Genomic DNA, 18509 nt, shown 5'->3' with positions numbered 1-18509 from the left:
AGACAATAACGATGACGATCGAGATAAATACCAAAAAATTATACAGAAACCGAGCTACAAAACGACGACGTCATTTTCAGAATGCAAATTGTCATTTGTCGAAATGTACAACACTAAAACCGTGTTAAACAAACCGATCTATTGCGGAGTGAGTATCTTGGATCTCTCAAAGACGCTGATGTACGATTTTTATTACAACCATTTAAAAGACAAGTATAAAGATAAAATCAGGTTGATGTACACAGATACAGACAGTTTGGTACTCGTAGTGCACACGGACGACGTATACAAAGATATGCAGCAAAACGGGCAACACTACGACCTTTCGAATTATCCGACGGATCATCCTTTGTACGATCCAACCAATAAGAAAGTGATCGGTAAATTTAAAGACGAGTTTGGAGGTAAAATAATCAAAGAAGTCGTTTGTATAAGACCTAAAATGTACTCGATTTTAACCGCTGACATCAACCTGAAAAAAGCCAAGGGTGTCACAAAATCGGTTACCTCTAAGAAATTAAAACACCGACACTACTACGACTGCATCTTAAACAAAAAATCTCATTACGAAACCATGACTCACATTAGATCGGAAAATCACATCCTTTACACCGTATCTCAAAATAAACTATCGTTGAGTCCGTTAGACAAAAAGAGGTACATTTTACCGGACGGTATAAACACGCTGGCTTTTGGTCACTACGGCGGTAATTGCGTGTCCTCGGGTACAACTTGAAGCTCTTGTCTCACAAAACTCCTTTTTGGACCATTTTGAAGGTAATAAAGAGTAGGACCCGTCGTGACTTTTTTACCGTTAATCATTTTAAATTGACTCGTTCTTTTTTTCAACTTGAAGATGTCTACGCTCCAAATGGGGTCCGTGGCTCTTCTCGAGGTTCCACCCTCTTGCTCGCCCGGGTAATATAAATATCTAACCATTGCGTCTTGCGGTAATTGTTGCTCTTTTGTTTTAACGGGGTTAGCCGGCGATTGCCGGACCTGTTCTAGTTTAACCGCCTCTGACGGTGCTTTAGCTATTAATCTCGTCGTTTCATCGTTTATAGCTTTGATCACGCTGGGTAATCGCTCGACCCATTGCGTGTTTCTACTATCGGGATTTAACATTTCTTGAGCGTACTGATGACCAAACAGTCTTTCGGCTAGCGTTCGATTAAATCTTTCTACGATACCCTGCGACCGGTGGTTTCCGGGTTCGCCGACGATAATCTCGACGTTTTTTGAAGCCATCCATTTTTTAAATGCGCCTTTAAATTCGGTACCGGCGTCTACTCTCAACGTTTTAGGGTAACTCAAAGGCGACCTCGCGTAAATCTTGACGATAGCATCCTGGGTAGAATCCGCCGTTTTAGAAACCAAAGGTTCTGCTTCGTGGTATCGACTCGCAACGTCGACAACCGTCAAAGCGTATTTATAAGTCTTGCGTTTTATTTTATCCCAGGGTAGGTATAGCACATCCATTTGGTGAAAGTCGTTTGGTGTTTCAAACTCTCGCAAAGTACTCGTAGGCCTGGGTACATATGCAGGACCCGGCAGATAAATTTGCCAAATCGCTTGTTTTTTAAGCCAATCTCTGATTACCTTTTTATCGATTTTGGTTTTATCGTGTAAATGTTCGACTGCACTTTCACCTCTCCAATAACCACTCGGGCTATAATACAGTTTAGCTAATGTTTGCATATTATTTAATATAAAAGACGTTTATAATAATATGGCTAGCGTTGCTATGATGTTAGGAGGCGCGATCGTCAACGCCTTAGCTTTTACGGGTTCAAACTTTTTCTTTTCAAATCTGAAACAGAGGGATGTCGACGAGGAGCGTAAGAGACACGATTTAGCGATAGAACAACTCTCAGCCGCCAAAGATAAGTGGCAACGAGAACGAACGAAATATCTAGATTTTCTAAACGAACGTATCAGAAAACAAAATGTCTCTAAAGAAACATTTTCCGACGTAGACCTAGCGTTGCGTTACTACAACGAGGTGAGTGGTCAATCTACCGAACTACCCGTAGGACTGCAACGCGAACCCAAACTCGAAGATTTTTACGAGCCTAGCGACGAACAAATAGAAAGAGAACTCGCGTTTATCGCGGGAGGAACGCTTTTGGTGGGCTTCTTGGCTTACAGATATCTTTAAATTTAAAACTCGTATAAATAAAATGAATGCGTATGGAAAAAGCTCAATCCCAGCAGGCTATTAAAAGTACCCAGATCTATCAAGGGTGAGAGAAAAGAGGTGGTCATTACCCACAATCCTAGTAGTATATCGGCGGGGCAAACGCTGAGGGTCAAGTTTCCTCAATTGGGTGTAGACGACGTGATCGTACCCGACACTTGTAAACTAGCTTTCAATTTAGAACTCGAAGGTGGAGGTGACAACAATAGAACCATTTTTGGCAATTTGGCCAGAAATTTAGTCAGCGAAATCAGCGTCAGGCTTCAAGGTCACGAAATTATAAGTTATCGTAACGCCGACGTGTATCACAACTTTAAAGACAATTGGATCAACAGCTCGGCAACTCGAAACATGGCGTACTCGGGCATAGAAAAAGAAAACGTGTCTAAACTAAGAATTGGGGCTCAAGATGCTAACGCGGGCGCCAACAACGGTAAAGATCAGGCCATCGCGGATGCCTATGGTAACAGATATTGTATTCCCCTAGACATTGACATACTGACTTCGCATCACCTTTTTTACCCCAGCGGTTTAAAACAACCTCTGACGTACGAGATAAAGTTTAACGATCACGATAAAGTAGTCAACAGTTCAGATACGGCGGCGATGTATTCTATCTCAGACTTGTCTCTCGAATACGAAGTGGTGACCAACAGAGACCTAGCCATCACCATCAGAAATAAACACAAGGGGTTAATGCAATATCTGTTTGATAAAATCCACTCGTTAGAAGTTAGACCTGTCAACAAATCGGACACGCTTTGGAACGTCAGCGTCAATCAACCCATCAGGAGTCTCAAGGGTATTTTGTTTTTGTTTAAAGATCCCACTGAGAAAAGCCCGCAGCGATTTTATAATCCAAAACTAACCAAAACATCGGTGACTGTAGAAGGTAAACCCAATCAACTCTACAGTCAAGGCATGTTTCAATATCAACACTGGAACGAAATTAACAAGTTCTTTGGAGACAGCGATACCGAAAGCGGGCGCGGAGTAGCTAAAGACTTAAATTTGACGGGCTGTGACCTCGGAGACTATCTAAAAAACAAGTACGGTCTGTGGCTCGATTTTAGAAGTAACGACGACAATTCCGCTCACGGATCTGGTAGGAAACTCGGAGACGGAGGAGGCATCAATATTCAATTTAACAGAGAAGCCGAAAGTCAAGGTGACCTCACGATGTACGTATTTTTGGTCATGGATGCTCAATTGAACTTGGAAGACGGGAATTTTAAATCTCTGTTAAGTTAAAATGACACAACCGCATTGCGCTTTAATCGTCGGCAAAACAAATTCGGGTAAAACCAAATGGATTTTGGATCTGTTAGAGTCAGACTATAAAAATACATTTGAAGCGATAGTCATCATTTGCCCTACCATATTTAAAAACAAAACGTACATAGAAAGAAAGTGGATTTACGCAGATCTCGAGGTATACCTCTGCGATCCGGAATTGTACAAGATGACGCACAACGAAGCGATCGATTTTTACAGTAAAATATTCGAAGGTGTTGCCACGCTGTTTATCGTGGACGATTGCTCTTCGGATCAAGAGATTAAATATCGTAAAAAGACGTGCGCGCTAAGCAAAATGGCATTTAGCGGAAGACACGTAAATCACAGCTGTTGGTTACTGACCCAAAAGTACAACAGCGTTTTAAAAGATTATAGAGAAAACACGGCCTGGCTGGCTTTATTTTACTGCAAAGATAAAACATCGTTTGATCAAGCGTTAGACGAAAATGACGTCGTACCGATTGAAAAACGAGATTATATAAAACGACGTTTGAGAGATGTGAAATATAGTAAATTGGTCGTATACACCGAACCTCCAGTTAGTTACGAGCTACTTGAGTAGCTAGGTGAGTAGCAATTAATAGCTAGGTGGGTAACAATTAATAACTAGGTGGGTAACAATTAATAACTAGGTGAGTAACAATTAATAGCTTGCTGAGTAGCAACCTATTCAATAAACTATACAAGCATTACAATTTGTTAATCAACAAACGTCAACAAAATGTATTTTGCTGTAGGTAAATGATAGCAATATTCGAGTATTTGCAGTTTTTGGCTATTATCGTCATATCGATTAATTTATCGTTTTACACCTACGAGTACCTTTGCCTTTGTAACAAAGTTGCAAAAGCTACAACAAAATTAAATTCGTTTCTAATTAAACTCTAGAAAGTACTTGGGAAAGGAATACACCGTTAAACATATCGAAGCTCTTGACAGTAAAGAACTCGACAAATTATATCATCTGTACGAAACTAAATTTGGAAATGAAATTGTTAAAACCGTTGGTAAATACACTTTAAGTCTATTTTCGAGAGTGTTAGCTGTTGTTACACCCGTACAAGTTTTAGGATATAACGTCACTATAGATTCTGAAGAAGAACTCACCAACGACTTGAGTTCTGATCCTATTATAAGCGCGAGTATGGCTGGTATGTTGAGCGACGTTTGTTACAAGTACGGAACTTTTATATTACCCCTAGTTGCTACGATTATCACAACAAAACATTTGAAATTTAATAAACCTAATATAATAAATGGAAGATCAGAAAGCAGCGACAGCAACGCCTGCAGCTCAACCAGCAGAGACAGAGACGCCTCAACCGATAAAAACAACGTCATCACAGACGGTAACGAGAGTGACCAAGACTAAAAATCCTAAACGAATTCAGCAGGGTAAAGCTTTAGCCGAGCACAATAGACAGATGAAATTAAAATTAGCAAAAATGGATGTAACATCGGACGAAGCTACGAGCTCACCAGACTACAACTCTTGGGCGATGTGGGGTGCAATAGCGTCCATAATAGGAGTGGGGTTGCTGGTACTAAAAAGTAAGGCAACTGCGCCGGTAGTACAGCCAGTGCCGGTAGTCACGCAGCCCACTACACCCAGCGCCCCCAAAACGCTAGACATGGAATAAACCAGCAATTTAAAAATTGTTATATTAAAAACGATGAGTAACTTTGACACCAACGGAATAGCTAATACGATTTATCACGGAGCCGTCATATCGCGTCTTTCGATGGGATACGCCATGGTAGGAAATAAACTACTCAAAATGAAAGCGCCGGATTTAAGCAAACTAAGCGTAGAAGATGCGGGTAAATTGACGGGTATTATAAGTGGAGCTCTGGCCACGCAAAATTGGTTGGTGACCCAGGGTATACTACCGGGCAGTATAATGAAAACGGCATAATTTAAATAGGTTTATTAAATAAATGGCAGAGGGAGGATTTGACTTTGACCCTGTTGATGATTACGATTACGATGACGATGATGATGTAGCAGAGACCAATCTGGACGACAACTTTGATACTCCTGCACCACCAATCCTCACTACCGACATAGATGACGTTTTAGATCAAGGAAGAAGCATGGTCACTAATGGGCGCGTTGATGAGTTTTACGATACCTATAACATATACGAAAAACCAATATCTCCGAGATACGAAAAATTTATTCTCAAAAAAGACGGTTTATTTTATGACACTGGTAAAGGCTTACTAAGGTTAACGGATCAAAGAAAACCAGACAGATTCTTGTCTCTGAGGACTATAGAGTTAAATGTTAGAAAGATGAGTTTAAACGGTAGAGATTTTATTAGAAAGGAATTAGGCTTTACGCATTACGAACGTAAGACACTCAGTGACGATCAAAGCCAACAACTGCGATCGATACAACCCGAGAGTATCCCCATGACAGAACTACCCAGAGTCACCGATGAGGTAATCGAGATTATAGACGATTTAGAACGCGACACCGGCGCTCAAACAGAAGGACTGAATTACAGAGAACTCCAGGGTTTAGACAAAACTCTTCAGACGTTGAGAGGTAACCTAGAACTTAATTTAGCGCGTCTCACAGAACTAGACCGAGAGATTGCAGCCACGAGGCAAGAACTCGACGAATCTCACAGCGAAGAGGGTCGACGAGAGTTAAACGATAAATTGAGCGACTTGAACGTTGAAAGATCCGCCAGATTAGAAGCCGCAAAAGCCAACGAACGAGGGCTCAAAAGTCAGATCGCTAGAATCAAAGAAACGATTAATAAAATTTTAGGCGACGAAACGACTCTGGCGGAAAAGATTAGAACCTTGTTTAGAGAACAAGGTGTGACCGTAGTGAGTATTTTAGCCGCTTTTAGTTTAGCCATCAGCACGATAGTGAGTAGCATCGTCGCTAGCGTGAGAGGTGCGGGTGCCCCACCCTCACCATCGCCAACACCAACACCAACACCAAAAGGCGGTATCAAAGAGTGGATTTCAAAACAACTCGCTAATTTTGCATCTGCTCTTCAAAAACTCGGAGTGAGCGCGTTGGGTGCTCTGCCGGGCATCATAAGCAGCATACTGAGTTGGCTATTTAACGCGCTGAGTAAGTCCGTATCGTGGTTGGCCGAACACGTGTGGGCTTTGTTTTTGGGTGTGGGGGCCTTGGTGTTTGCGTACCTGCAAAAACGATGGTAGTAATAGTTGTAATCAAGTTTAAACAAAAAAAAATAAGCCTTACCAACTTTGTGCTGGTAAGGCTTATTTTTTTTTGTGAGATTAGAGTGTGACTTATCGCGTTGCCTCGTAAGCTAAAATACCCATACCAACGATGGCTAATATTCCTACCGTCAACGATAATTTTTCGTCTTGGTGAGTTTGTAGTTTCGTGGGCTCTTGGGTAAAAACTGTAGGCGATGGTGAGGGTGTAGGTGCTGGTGCTGGTGTAGGTGCTAGTACTGGTGATACAACATCGTTCATAGGCTCTGGGGTTGTTGGTGGCGCGACGTCATCGGTGTCATCAAAAGAGTCGTCCAGTTGAGGTTGTGAGTTTAAATCTGGCACCAAACCAGTTTTCATACTCTGGGTAGCGATTTGAAGATTGTTGTTATAGCCGTCGTGCATTCCAACCCTCAAGTTCATATCCGATGGAATTAAATACAACCCTGGTTTCACGACAAAATTTAAAGGTGTTCTGGCATACTGCAAAGAGTCTTGAAATTGATTTGATACTCGTTTCCATGTCGTCTACTGCATTGATGATATCTTCAACGATGACGTTAAATTGTCTCTGAGCGTCTAATCCGGTGCCTGGTGATAATACGCTCGTTTTTGTTTGAGCCTGAGCACCGAGTAAAGCGTACACGTAAGATCTGATCGATTCGTTGATCTTTATGATTCCCGCGGGGGTAAACAAACTCGTGTCGGGTATAAAATCTAACCAAGCCTTTTGTACCGATTCATTTTGTTCGATAAAGGCTACGGTATAATCGCTGTAACGCCCCGAACCCTTGGGTGGATCGTCCAAACCAAACCCCATTTTAGTTCCACTCATCATATCTTTACGATACTCACTATACTCGAGATTAAGGTCGGTTGTATCATAATCGTTTCCGGGTACGGGTACGTAAGACGTGTCCCAGTAATAAGCTATACCTAAACCGTTAGAGTTTGTGTCTCTCGTCTGTTTAAAAGACTTGTTTTGATCTATGCCAAACAACAAACAGGTATCGGTAGATGCTCTGAGATTATAACTGTTGTCTAGAGCTTTAAATGCGTCATCTCCCGGTAAAGGAGCGGCAAAGTCGTACAGGATCTTTCTAACCGTAAAATATAAATGAAAGTTAAAGATGGCCCAAACGTAACGGTTGCTCGAGTTTAAAAGATCGAATCCAACACCGCAGCCCGTAGTAGCGCAGTAGATCGCAAAATTTAACTGATTTTGATAAAACGACATGGGGTGTGATTTCCAACGATCTACATCCTCATCCGTTGTGATGCGAGGCAATTTATAGTCTGAGGTTAAGTCGGGGAACAAGGTTAAAAACCCGTTGGTATTATTAACTATAACTTCCAGTTCACTTGGTTTAGTGCTGTTTAAAAACTTTGTTTGGGATGCAACTTGATGCTTTAGCTCGGTTGCCTTGGCTACTTTTTGGTTTACTTGATGCGTTACCTGATCGGCTATCGATTGTATCTGCTTTTTTAACAACATAAAAGCAGCCGTTATTTTAGTTTCAGTTTTAATATAAAAAGACTTTAAAATAAATGCATTCGTTTCACTTGTTTCAAAATGAGCAGACGTTTCAATTAGAAGACGTCGTAGATAATTTAAACGGTCAAAAAGCTGTTCGCGTAAAAAGGGTGATGTTTAAACCCCGGATATTTTAATATTTCCAGCGCCACGGAGATTGATTGGCATACAAATATAGACGCGAGACCAGCTGAAAGACCTGTTGATGTTAAAAGATACGAACATGTTGACCCAGATGTAGAAGTAAGAACAGATAGAGATTTTATTGAATCGTTGATAAATTGGATACCCTACGACTTTTTAATTAACGACGAAAATACTTTCAATAGAGTTATAAACGATCTTATAGAAGCGTACGAAGAAGATAGACTAGACTCTGCTTTAAAATCGATCCGGGAAGAAATGGATCAAATTGTAGAGTGTATAAGAACTTTAGCCATTAAAAGGAGAGACGACAGAACACTAACCGACGTACAACACAATACGATTAAATTTTTAATAGCAATTATATCGGAAAGAAGAAGCTTCATCTTGGAAGGTAAAAAGATAACGCTAGAATATATCGACGGTATAAGAAGCGAACCTAGGGTTAGAATGATTAGACAAGCGGGTGTAACAATACGGGGGAGTTTTGTCGTGTCTGGTGATAATTTAGATTTTATTTCTCCGAGTCTTTTAGCGCCGTTACCAGCCGGAGTCACCGGTTCGGTCACCATCCCACCTGGGTGGTACGACGTCGATTGGTTCGATTTTATTTTAAATTATATACCCGGGGTAAGTTTTCGAATATTTAGAGAATCTAAAAAGGTGACGTTGGTGGTAACCGACGTCAATCTCAAATTGCGTTTAAACAGAGAAGTCTCTCGATTACTCAATTTACCCAAAGGAAGACTGATACCCAAAGTGGTGTATACGGGGTTTTACGACGTTAATCCGTTTAAATTTTTGTTTATTCGCTGCCCGCAATTAAGTACGAGTGAAAACCTTTTTGATGGCCAACCGTCTGACATCTTAAAAATCATACCCGTGGCTACGCGCAAACCCGAGCCTGATAGAGTCGAGGATTTCAAGAAACTTAAAAACGGTATAATCGACAAACTGACATTTTCAATCATAGGTGAAAAAGGACAGATCATCAACAACAAGGGTGTGAGTATCATGATAGAGTTAGAGATCTTTTAAATTTAAAATCTTTTTATATTAAAAACATGAGTGTAGATGGTAAGGCGATATACCCCGATATTTCTGGAGGTGTACTCCGATAAAATAGTAACGTTAACGAAGAAACAAAAGTGTACAGACTTAAAAAGATTGAAGAGATTCGATCTTTAATCTTGAAAGAGAGAGACCACCGAGAGCGCACTTATAAAAAAATAAAGAGAATGATCGACACTATTAATTACGTAGAGATAGGATTAGAAGGATTGGGGGCTATAGCGGGGGCTGTCAGTATTCCAGCTCTATTGGGTGTTATATCAGCCCCCGTCGGATTGGTGCTAGAAGGAACGTTTATAGGCGCTTTTGGTGTAGATATTCTGCTTAGAATCGCGTCTAAGCGATTATCCGCCAAGCTAAAAAAGCACGACCAGATTAAGATATTAGCGGACTCCAAACTTAACACGATTGAAGAATACGTGTCTCAAGCCATCAACGACGGAGATATATCGCACGAAGAGTTCTTATTGATTACGAGAGAGCTCGCCAAATTTAACGAGCTTAAGCAAAAAATTAGAGCAAAGACCAGCACAAAGCTTCAAAAAATTAAAAACGATACAGACTTTGAAAAAGAAGTTAAAAAACGGGTAGACGAACGGCTGGCAAAAGAAAAAAAATCTCTTATCGAAAAACTTACAAGTTCATATTCTCGGTAAATAAACATTATGAAAGCGAACCACCGAGTTATACCTCTATTTCACCTCTTAGGGCTACACCCTCGGCCCCGCCTTTATTGTAGTGGTCATCGTATCTTTTTAGTGCCTTATTAAATTGATTTTGAGTCACTTTAAATAAATCTCTAACTCGTTCTTTGTCTAATCCAACGACGTGATGGAAACTCGCGGCTATTAACGACCGTTTGACACATCCGTTTCCCCTCAATGTTTTGTAATTAACGAGCTCGTTATATTTATTGATTGTTTCTTGGACATCTTCTAAGTCTTGCTCTGGGCACACAGACAAAATAAGTTTCTCCACAGTTTTTCTTTTGTTTCTTTTTAAAATTGACCAATTGATACGATCTTCTTGCGCATTTTCTGCCGAAAAATCAAAGTAACGTGAGACTATTTCACCGCACGTTTCACAAACTAAAAAACCATTCTCGATGATTTTATGATGATCGCACTTATCCCCAAGTTGTGACGTCCCAAAGTATTCCATCTATTTAATAAACTTTAAATAAAAATGATTGCATTTTTAAATAAAGAATTAAATATCGCCCTCTGTTTCTTTATATAATTGAAATCAGATCTCTTAGTGCCCATTAATAGCGCCCTCTGTTTTTTATCGGTACAATAACCCTTATCATAAAATAAAATACCGCCCTCTGTTTATAATACCTCACCACCAATGAATGGCGCCCTCTGTTGATTTCTTATATTATAATTGCACTTGGACTCGATAAATCGATCATTTATTATACCACCCTCTGTTTATATTATTTTGATATCCATTAGCGCCCTCTATTGATTTTGTATTATAATTGAACTTGGACTTGATAAAACTATCATTCATACGTTCTCTTTATTTGATATTCATATATTATAATTTATACAGTAAAAAGCCACTCCGAGTGGCTTTTTTGTTGTCATTCAAATTAGCTCATTTGATATTCATATATTATAATTTATACAGTAAAAAGCCACTCAGAGTGGCTTTTTACTGTATAAATTAGCTCATTTTATTAGCTTTTCATACATCTTAATATATACAGTAAAAAGCCACTCTGAGTGGCTTTTTTGTTGTCATTCAAATAAGCTCATTTGATATTCATATATTATAATTTATACAGTAAAAAGCCACTCAGAGTGGCTTTTTACTGTATAAATTAGCTCATTTAAATAGCTTTTCATACATCTTAATATATACAGTAAAAAGCCACTCTGAGTGGCTTTTTGTTGCCATTCAAATTAGCTCATTTAAATAGCTTTTCATACATCTTAATATATACAGTAAAAAGCCACTCTGAGTGGCTTTTTCGTTGTCATTCAAATTAGCTCATTTAAATAGCTTTTCATACATCTTAATATATACAGTAAAAAGCCACTCCGAGTGGCTTTTTCGTTGTTATTCAAATTAGCTCATTTAAATAGCTTTTCTGACATCTTAATATATACAGTAAAAAGCCACTCCGAGTGGCTTTTTCTTTGTTATTCAAATTAGCTCATTTAAATAGCTTTTTTGTTTGTCATATATCAAAAGGTTTTTGCATTCTTTAACTGCTGAGTCAAATCTCCTTTTTTGACCACGATCCATTCACCCACCGTGTTGACCATGCTGTTTGCCAATGTGACAAAATCTTGCCCGTATGTAACATCTACAACACTAGATGGACAGATCATCTGAAAAAAAAAGAGAAATAGGCCTTAATAAGTGAATTTTGTTACACACAAACATACAGTAATAATAATTTGGGGCCTAATCATCCTTTCTCTCATCTGGCATGCTAAATTGCAAAAGACGCAACTACAACGTGTTCGGGGCCGCTGACAAGTAAAGACGCCTATGGTTTACGCCTTTTACACACAAATCACCCTGACATATTGGACACCTGATGTATAAAAAATACACGTTATAAGCGTATTATAATTACCTTTGAAAGTTGGTCTGTTGGTAATTTAGCTGCTCGTATTTGGAAATGAAGCTATACAGTTGTACAGTGCTGTCGAGTCTTGATATGATTAGATACCACTGAACTCCGCCTTATAAATCCGACTGGCCATCCGCTGTGAGGGTATCTGGCTTATATAGGAACTAAAAATAGCAACCATTGTTTGATTCTGACGTATGCGATGAGTCATATCCTGGCTGCCCCAACTAACAAAAGCAATTTATCACGGTCCATTGAATTTCAATAGATGTTTACCCCCACTGCAAAAGTGTGTCACCCTTAGTCACTTCATAGTTTGCAAGTCAGGGTTGGAGTAGACTTGTACGAGTCGAATTTAACACAAGATCAAAAATGAAAAATATAAATATAGAGGGCCTGGCCTTATTTCGAGACTGAGATATTGAGAGAGATATATTTGGAAGGGAGATCATTGGGAGAGAGATCATTGGGAGGGAGAGGGAGATCATTGGGAGGGGCGGGTGGGGTGGGCGCGTGGTCAGAGGGAGGGGCTAGAGATCAGAGACGGGCCCGGGGCAGAGGTCATTGGGTTTGTCGCCGTACCCCCCCATCTCATACTACTCATGTCCTGTACAACTATACCATACCTAACGATACAATGTACAGCTGTCACCTAATTATCATATGTGAACAAGCCCAGAACAAGGCATGCTGGGATATCTTATAAGATGGCTGCCAGTCACGTTGGAATATAGTTAAATTGTAAACCACGATCAGCAATCGTCAATAAGGTCAGCTTAACGTAATAAATCCAGTTAATCCACACCAGTCGTGTATCTGAACTTGTTAGTAACTATAACACCCGTTACACAACAAGGCATGGCAACTACCACTTGCTGTAACTCCGAAGAACCATTGCTGCACTAACAGTGGAGTGTGGCATATGTATCACCTGTCCTGTCCAACGAGCTAGATGACGACTATCACTAACTATAACTCAAGAGTGGATCAGCATAAAACATCACCAGTCCTTCTATTCAGCAATAGACGATGAACATGACTCACTATAGCTGTTTAGCACCGTTACTACCGACACAACTGACAGTTACACAACCCAGTTGTTTGGATCTTCAAGAATGTATGTGTTGACCAATATTAAAGGGAAAATACAACATTTGCAAACTCTTAATTCCGTAAACTCTACAAACTTGTGAATTCAACTGAGTTGATTTGACGCGAATTATTAGTGACCGCCTAAAACAGTTCCTCCCATGAAGCTGAATGTGCAGAAAGCATGCCTTACTTGTTAGTATGTATGTGTTTTATACAAATGAGATCCCAGACATTTTGGATAAAGCCATAGAAGATTTGTTTCATTATGTTTAAGCAATCAGAAGGTGACAGCTAGATTTTGATTTCGATGTCAAGCGAAAAGGCACTAAGTTTTGTGTTTACGTATTTTTTCTCTCTGGCGCCCTTACGATACCATGTAGAGCTGTCACCCAATTATAATGTTATTAAGACTAGAACTAGGCATGCTGTGATATCTTTTAAGATGGCTGCCAGTCTCGTTGGAATATAGTTAAATTGTAAACCACGATAGTAATTTGGTTTACTTTCTTAAAACCATCAGGGGGGTTCCTTTTTTTTTTTTTTTTTTCTTCTTGTTCTCACTCCTAACTGTATGTGCAGTTTTTGTTTTCTTTACTGTTCTTATTGTCTGTACTTAAATTTTTACCTGTGAAATTAATCAATGAAATGAAATTAAATCAGCAATCGTCAATAAGGTCAGCTTAACGTAATAAATCCAGTTAATCCACACCAGTCGTGCATCTGAACTTGTTAGTAACTATAACACCCGTTACACTACAAGGCATGACAACTACCACTTGCTGTAACTCCGAAGAACCATTGCTGCACTAACAGCGGAGTGTTGGCATATATCACCTGTCTTGTCTTACAAGCTAGATGACGACTATCACTAACTATAACTCAAGAGTGGATCAGCATGAAACATCACCAGTCCTTCTATTCAGCAATAGACGATGTAATGATCGGATGTATCGGATTGAATAAGAAGCACACTTGAAATGTTTCAGCTAGCTAAGAATAGTGTATTGAGTCTAAACAAGTTGGCTGCCTACATGGACTACAATCTCACATGGCTATGTGCTCTAGACAATAGAGGGCGCTATGCATAATTATAAGTGGCATAGTTACATTATGAATGCACACATTCATTACATCTCCCCTTTTAAGCCAAATACTTATCTACATGCACTTGATAAAGGAGATTAACTAAAGCTGGGTAGAGTACAACTTTAAAATAACTTCTTAATCCTCAACATTTGAACTAAACTTCTAACTGTCTACTTTTTGTTTGTTTTAGAACAGATTTCTTTTAACTGTTATCTGTTTTTTTGTTTTTTTTTTGTTTTTTTTTAGCAATTATGGAAATTTAAATGAGATTGCTTTTTTTTTTTTTTACATACTTTGACCCATCAATCTTTGCTTAGATTCTTTGCATATGACTTTCAAAGAATGGCAATTGAAATGAGATTGCCTTAGGAACAAAAAAAATTGCCAGAAGAACAAAAAACAAAAAACAATTTTTTTTTTTTTTTTTTTTTTTGGGTAGCAAATTTCAAAACATTATTCAATCTCTGTCTTGAATTGTTTGCATATGTTTTGAAAGCACTCTGATTTTACAAGTGACTGGCATTAGTGCTTTGTTCGGTTTAGGCAACAAAGTGTTCAAGTAAGATGGCAGTCTGATAGTTCGTCCATATCGAGTGGTTGTGGGGGATGAGGCAGTTTGTATTTGCCCTTGATTGTCATTGTTGGAATTCAGAGGTTGGCCAGAGTTCGCTGTGTCGTCCGGCTGGTCATGGCGGTAGGATTTGCTGAGATCTCTCCTGTTTCTGCGATATGCGTGTCCATTTGGTTTGGTGACAATATAGAACCGAGGTGCATCCACGTTGTTGGAGACTACTACTGGTTTCCATGTTTTCTCCTCCCGCACGTGAACTTTGTCTCCTGGACTCAGCTGAGGGAGTGGCTTGGAGCTCTGGTCGTAGTAGTATTTCTGCTTCATCTGGTGCTTGTGCAGCTGTTGTGGTATTCCAGTAAACGTGTGCGGTTCCAGTAGTTTTGCAGAGGTAGGGAGTTGGGTTGTGTTCTGCGACCAAGGAATAATTGTGCTGGAGAGGGAAGCCCATCACGTGGTGTGTTTCTGTAGTCCAGAAGTGCAAGATGTGGATCAGCTTTATCCACCTTTGCTTTTTTGATGAGATTTTTTGCTATCTGAACTGCTTTTTCTGCTCTGCCATTGGACTGGGGGTACAGCGGTGATGACGTTGTACACACGTGTGTTTTATGCCATAGTCCTTGGTGAACTGCCTGAACTCTGCAGATGTAAATTGGGGGCCATTATCGGTAATGAGCTCATCAGGGATCCCATATTGTGAGAACTGTTGCTTGCAGCAAGTGATTACTGCTGAAGACTTGGTGCTGGCAAGTTTGTTGACCTCGATGAAGTTCGAGTAGTAGTCAACCAACACCATGTACTGTTCAGTCCCTATCTCGAACAAATCAGAGCCAACTTTCTGCCATGGTCGGAGAGGAAACTCGTGTGGTATCATTGGCTCTTTGCGATTTTTGTTTTGGTTAGCACTGCATATCGGGCATCGACTAACCATGTCAGTTATCTGCGCAGACATGTTTGGCCAGAACATGATACCTCGTGCTAACCGCTTCGTTTTCTCGATTCCTTGGTGACTTTGATGTACTTTGGTTAGCATGAGTTTGGTCAGGCTTGCTGGAATGATAACTTTGTCATTTTTGAAGATGAGATCCTCTTCAAGTGTGAGCTGTTCGCAAAAGTTCCAGTAGGGTGCAAGGTTGGCTGATACTTGTGACTTCAGGTCAGGCCAACCCTCACGAATAGTTGCTGCCAACTGCTGCATAACTGGCTCATTTGCGGTTTCACGCTGAAGTTCTGATATCCTTTAAGCTGACATTGGTGGGCAAGTTATCATGCATACCGGGATTTCACAGTTGTCGTCCTCGGGGTCAGGGATGTATGGTGGGAAGTTGCGGCTGAGTGCATCTGCAACTACAAGTTCAGTTCCTTTTCGGTAGCGCACATCCACCTGGTATTTCTGTAGTTTGAGGAGCATGCGTTGAAGTCGAGGCGGCGTTTGTTCCAGCGATTTTTTCATGATCGCCTCGAGCGGTTTATGATCAGTCTCCACGACAAAGCTTCGGCCAAACAAATACTGATGGAATCGTTCACATCCAAAAGTAATTGCATACAGCTCCTTTTCGATTTGTGAATAGTGACGCTGAGCTGGGGAGAGGGCTTTTGATGCATATGCCACTGGCTTGTTATCCTGGAGTAGGACAGCCCCTACACCATCTTTGGAGGCATCTGTGTTGACTAACACTGGTTTAGCAACATCATAATACTGCAAAACTGGTGCTTCACTGACCAGCTTCTTCAGCTTATCAAAGCTGAACTGTTGCTCGGATGTCCAGTGCCATGCAATGTCTTTCTCCAGTAGCTTTCTGAGCGGAGCTGTGATGCCAGCCATGTTGGGTACAAACTTTCCAAGGTAATTAATCATACCAAGGAATTGCTGAAGTTCAGTTTTGTTGGATGGCTCTTGCAGGCTCGTGATTGCTCGTATTTTCTGCTTGTCTGGTTTCAGCCCTTCTGGGGTGAGCGTATGGCCAATGTATGTGACATTTGCGACTTTGAAGCGACATTTGCGAGGATTGAGCTTCATGTTTCTCTCCGCAACGAGCTGCAGTACGCGTTCCAGTTCCAGTCGTTCATTATGCTGCGTCTCATTTTCACCCCATACTAGAATGTCATCCATGATGACCTCCACACATTCAAAGCCTTCAAAGATCTGATTCATTGCTCGCTGAAAAATCTCTGGGGCTGTATTGATGCCAAAGGGCATGCGTAGGTAACGGTAACGACCATACGGTGTATTGAAGGTGCATAGCTTGGAACTCTCTTCATCTAGTTGAATTTGCCAATAGCCGCAATTGGCATCAAGTGTGCTGAAGACTTTTGCATGTCGCATTCTTGCAGCAACTTTTTCGACTGTTTTCATTGGATAGTGTTCTCTGCGTAGTGCGTCATTCAAATCTTTGGGGTCTAAGCATATGCGTACCTTGTCAGTTCCTTTTTTATGGACCACCACCATGCTATTGACCCACTGGGTAGGCTGCTCTTCTTTCACGATCACGCCCAGCTTCTCCATTCTTTTTAGTTCATCCTGGACTTTGTCACGCATAGCCACTGGCACTTTTCTGGGTGCATGAATGACTAGTGCTGCTTTAGATTTCACATGGAGATGTTGTTTGCCCTCAAGGCATCCCAGACCCTCAAATACATCATATTTGTTGAGCATGTCAGGGCCAGTATTGTTCTCAAGTGTTTCAATGCGCTTGATCAATCCCAGTCGTTCGCATGTGGTCAGCCCGAGAATTGGTTGCACTCTTCCACGAAGAACTTGAAACTCTACGTCAAACATTTTGTCCTTGTATTCGCAGAGCATGGTGCATTTCCCACTGGGTTTCATTTTGTCACCAGAGAAGGAATTCAACCGTTCACGTGAGCGTTGTAGCTTAGTGCATAGCTTGTTATGCACACTCTCAGGTATGACATTGCACTGTGCACCGGTGTCTAGTTTGAACCGTACAGTGCGACTGGCGACTTTCAAGTCAAGCATTCAATCGGCTGATGTGTGGTGATCTTGTAATTTCACCATATCTACGAAGAATTCCTCTTCTGTATCAGAGTCAAAGTCAGAATGTTCAATTCCATGCACTGTCTTGGATGCATGTTTGTTGCCAGGTGTGCGTTTTCTTGGGACATGCAAACATCAGCAAAGTGGTTTTGTTTACCACACTTATTACATGTCTGTCCATATGCCGGACAATGTCCTCGTTCATGTTGCCTGCCACAGTATTTACATGCTTTTGATCCATATCTATCATGTCTATCAGGCCTCGTTGCTCTGTGAGTTTGGTTTGGTTTGCGAATTGCATGGACTGTGCTCTGTGCCCCTACAGATGTTATTTGCCCAAGCTGTGACTTGCTTGCTTCGGCAGCTCTGCAAATTTCTATCGCTCTTTGCAGATTCAAATCTTTCTCACGAAGTAGTCTGGCTCTAGTTGCATCATCTTGGATGCCAACGACAATTCTGTCCTTGATAAGGCTATCAAGTAATGTCCCAAACTCACATGTCTGTGCCTGTTTCTTTAGGTCGGTGACAAACTGATCATATGACTCGCCTGGAGCTTGAAAGCGTGTATTAAACACATGTCTCTCATAGGTCACATTCCTTTGTGGCTCAAAGTATTCAGTGAATTTCTTGAGGAGGATTTCTAGCTTGTCTCTATCCTCATCACTGTCAAATGTGAAGGTATTGTACACTTCAAGTGCTTCTTCTCCAATGACATGCAGCAAGGTGCAG

General features: G+C 40.7%; 1 protein-coding gene across 1 annotated transcript; it reads right to left on the bottom strand.

The window, feature by feature from the left end:
• Nucleotides 1-15317: 15317 nt before the first annotated feature.
• LOC119733108 (uncharacterized protein K02A2.6-like) lies at nt 15318-15983 on the bottom strand. Its single transcript, XM_038206686.1, has one exon. It carries the CDS (start codon nt 15981-15983, stop codon nt 15318-15320), a length of 666 nt encoding a protein of 221 aa, XP_038062614.1.
• Nucleotides 15984-18509: the final 2526 nt, after the last annotated feature.

This window comes from Patiria miniata, unplaced genomic scaffold (assembly GCF_015706575.1).
Source record: "Patiria miniata isolate m_02_andy unplaced genomic scaffold, ASM1570657v1 HiC_scaffold_25, whole genome shotgun sequence".
In the NCBI taxonomy this organism is placed as follows: Eukaryota; Metazoa; Echinodermata; class Asteroidea; order Valvatida; family Asterinidae; genus Patiria; species Patiria miniata.
Note: the sequence above shows the minus strand (reverse complement) of the source record. Positions and strands in the feature narration are given on the sequence as shown.

Bases quoted from the DNA above. Each gene is read 5' to 3' on its own strand.
- LOC119733108 (XM_038206686.1), bottom strand. From the start codon at position 15,983: ATGCAGCAGTTGGCAGCAACTATTCGTGAGGGTTGGCCTGACCTGAAG.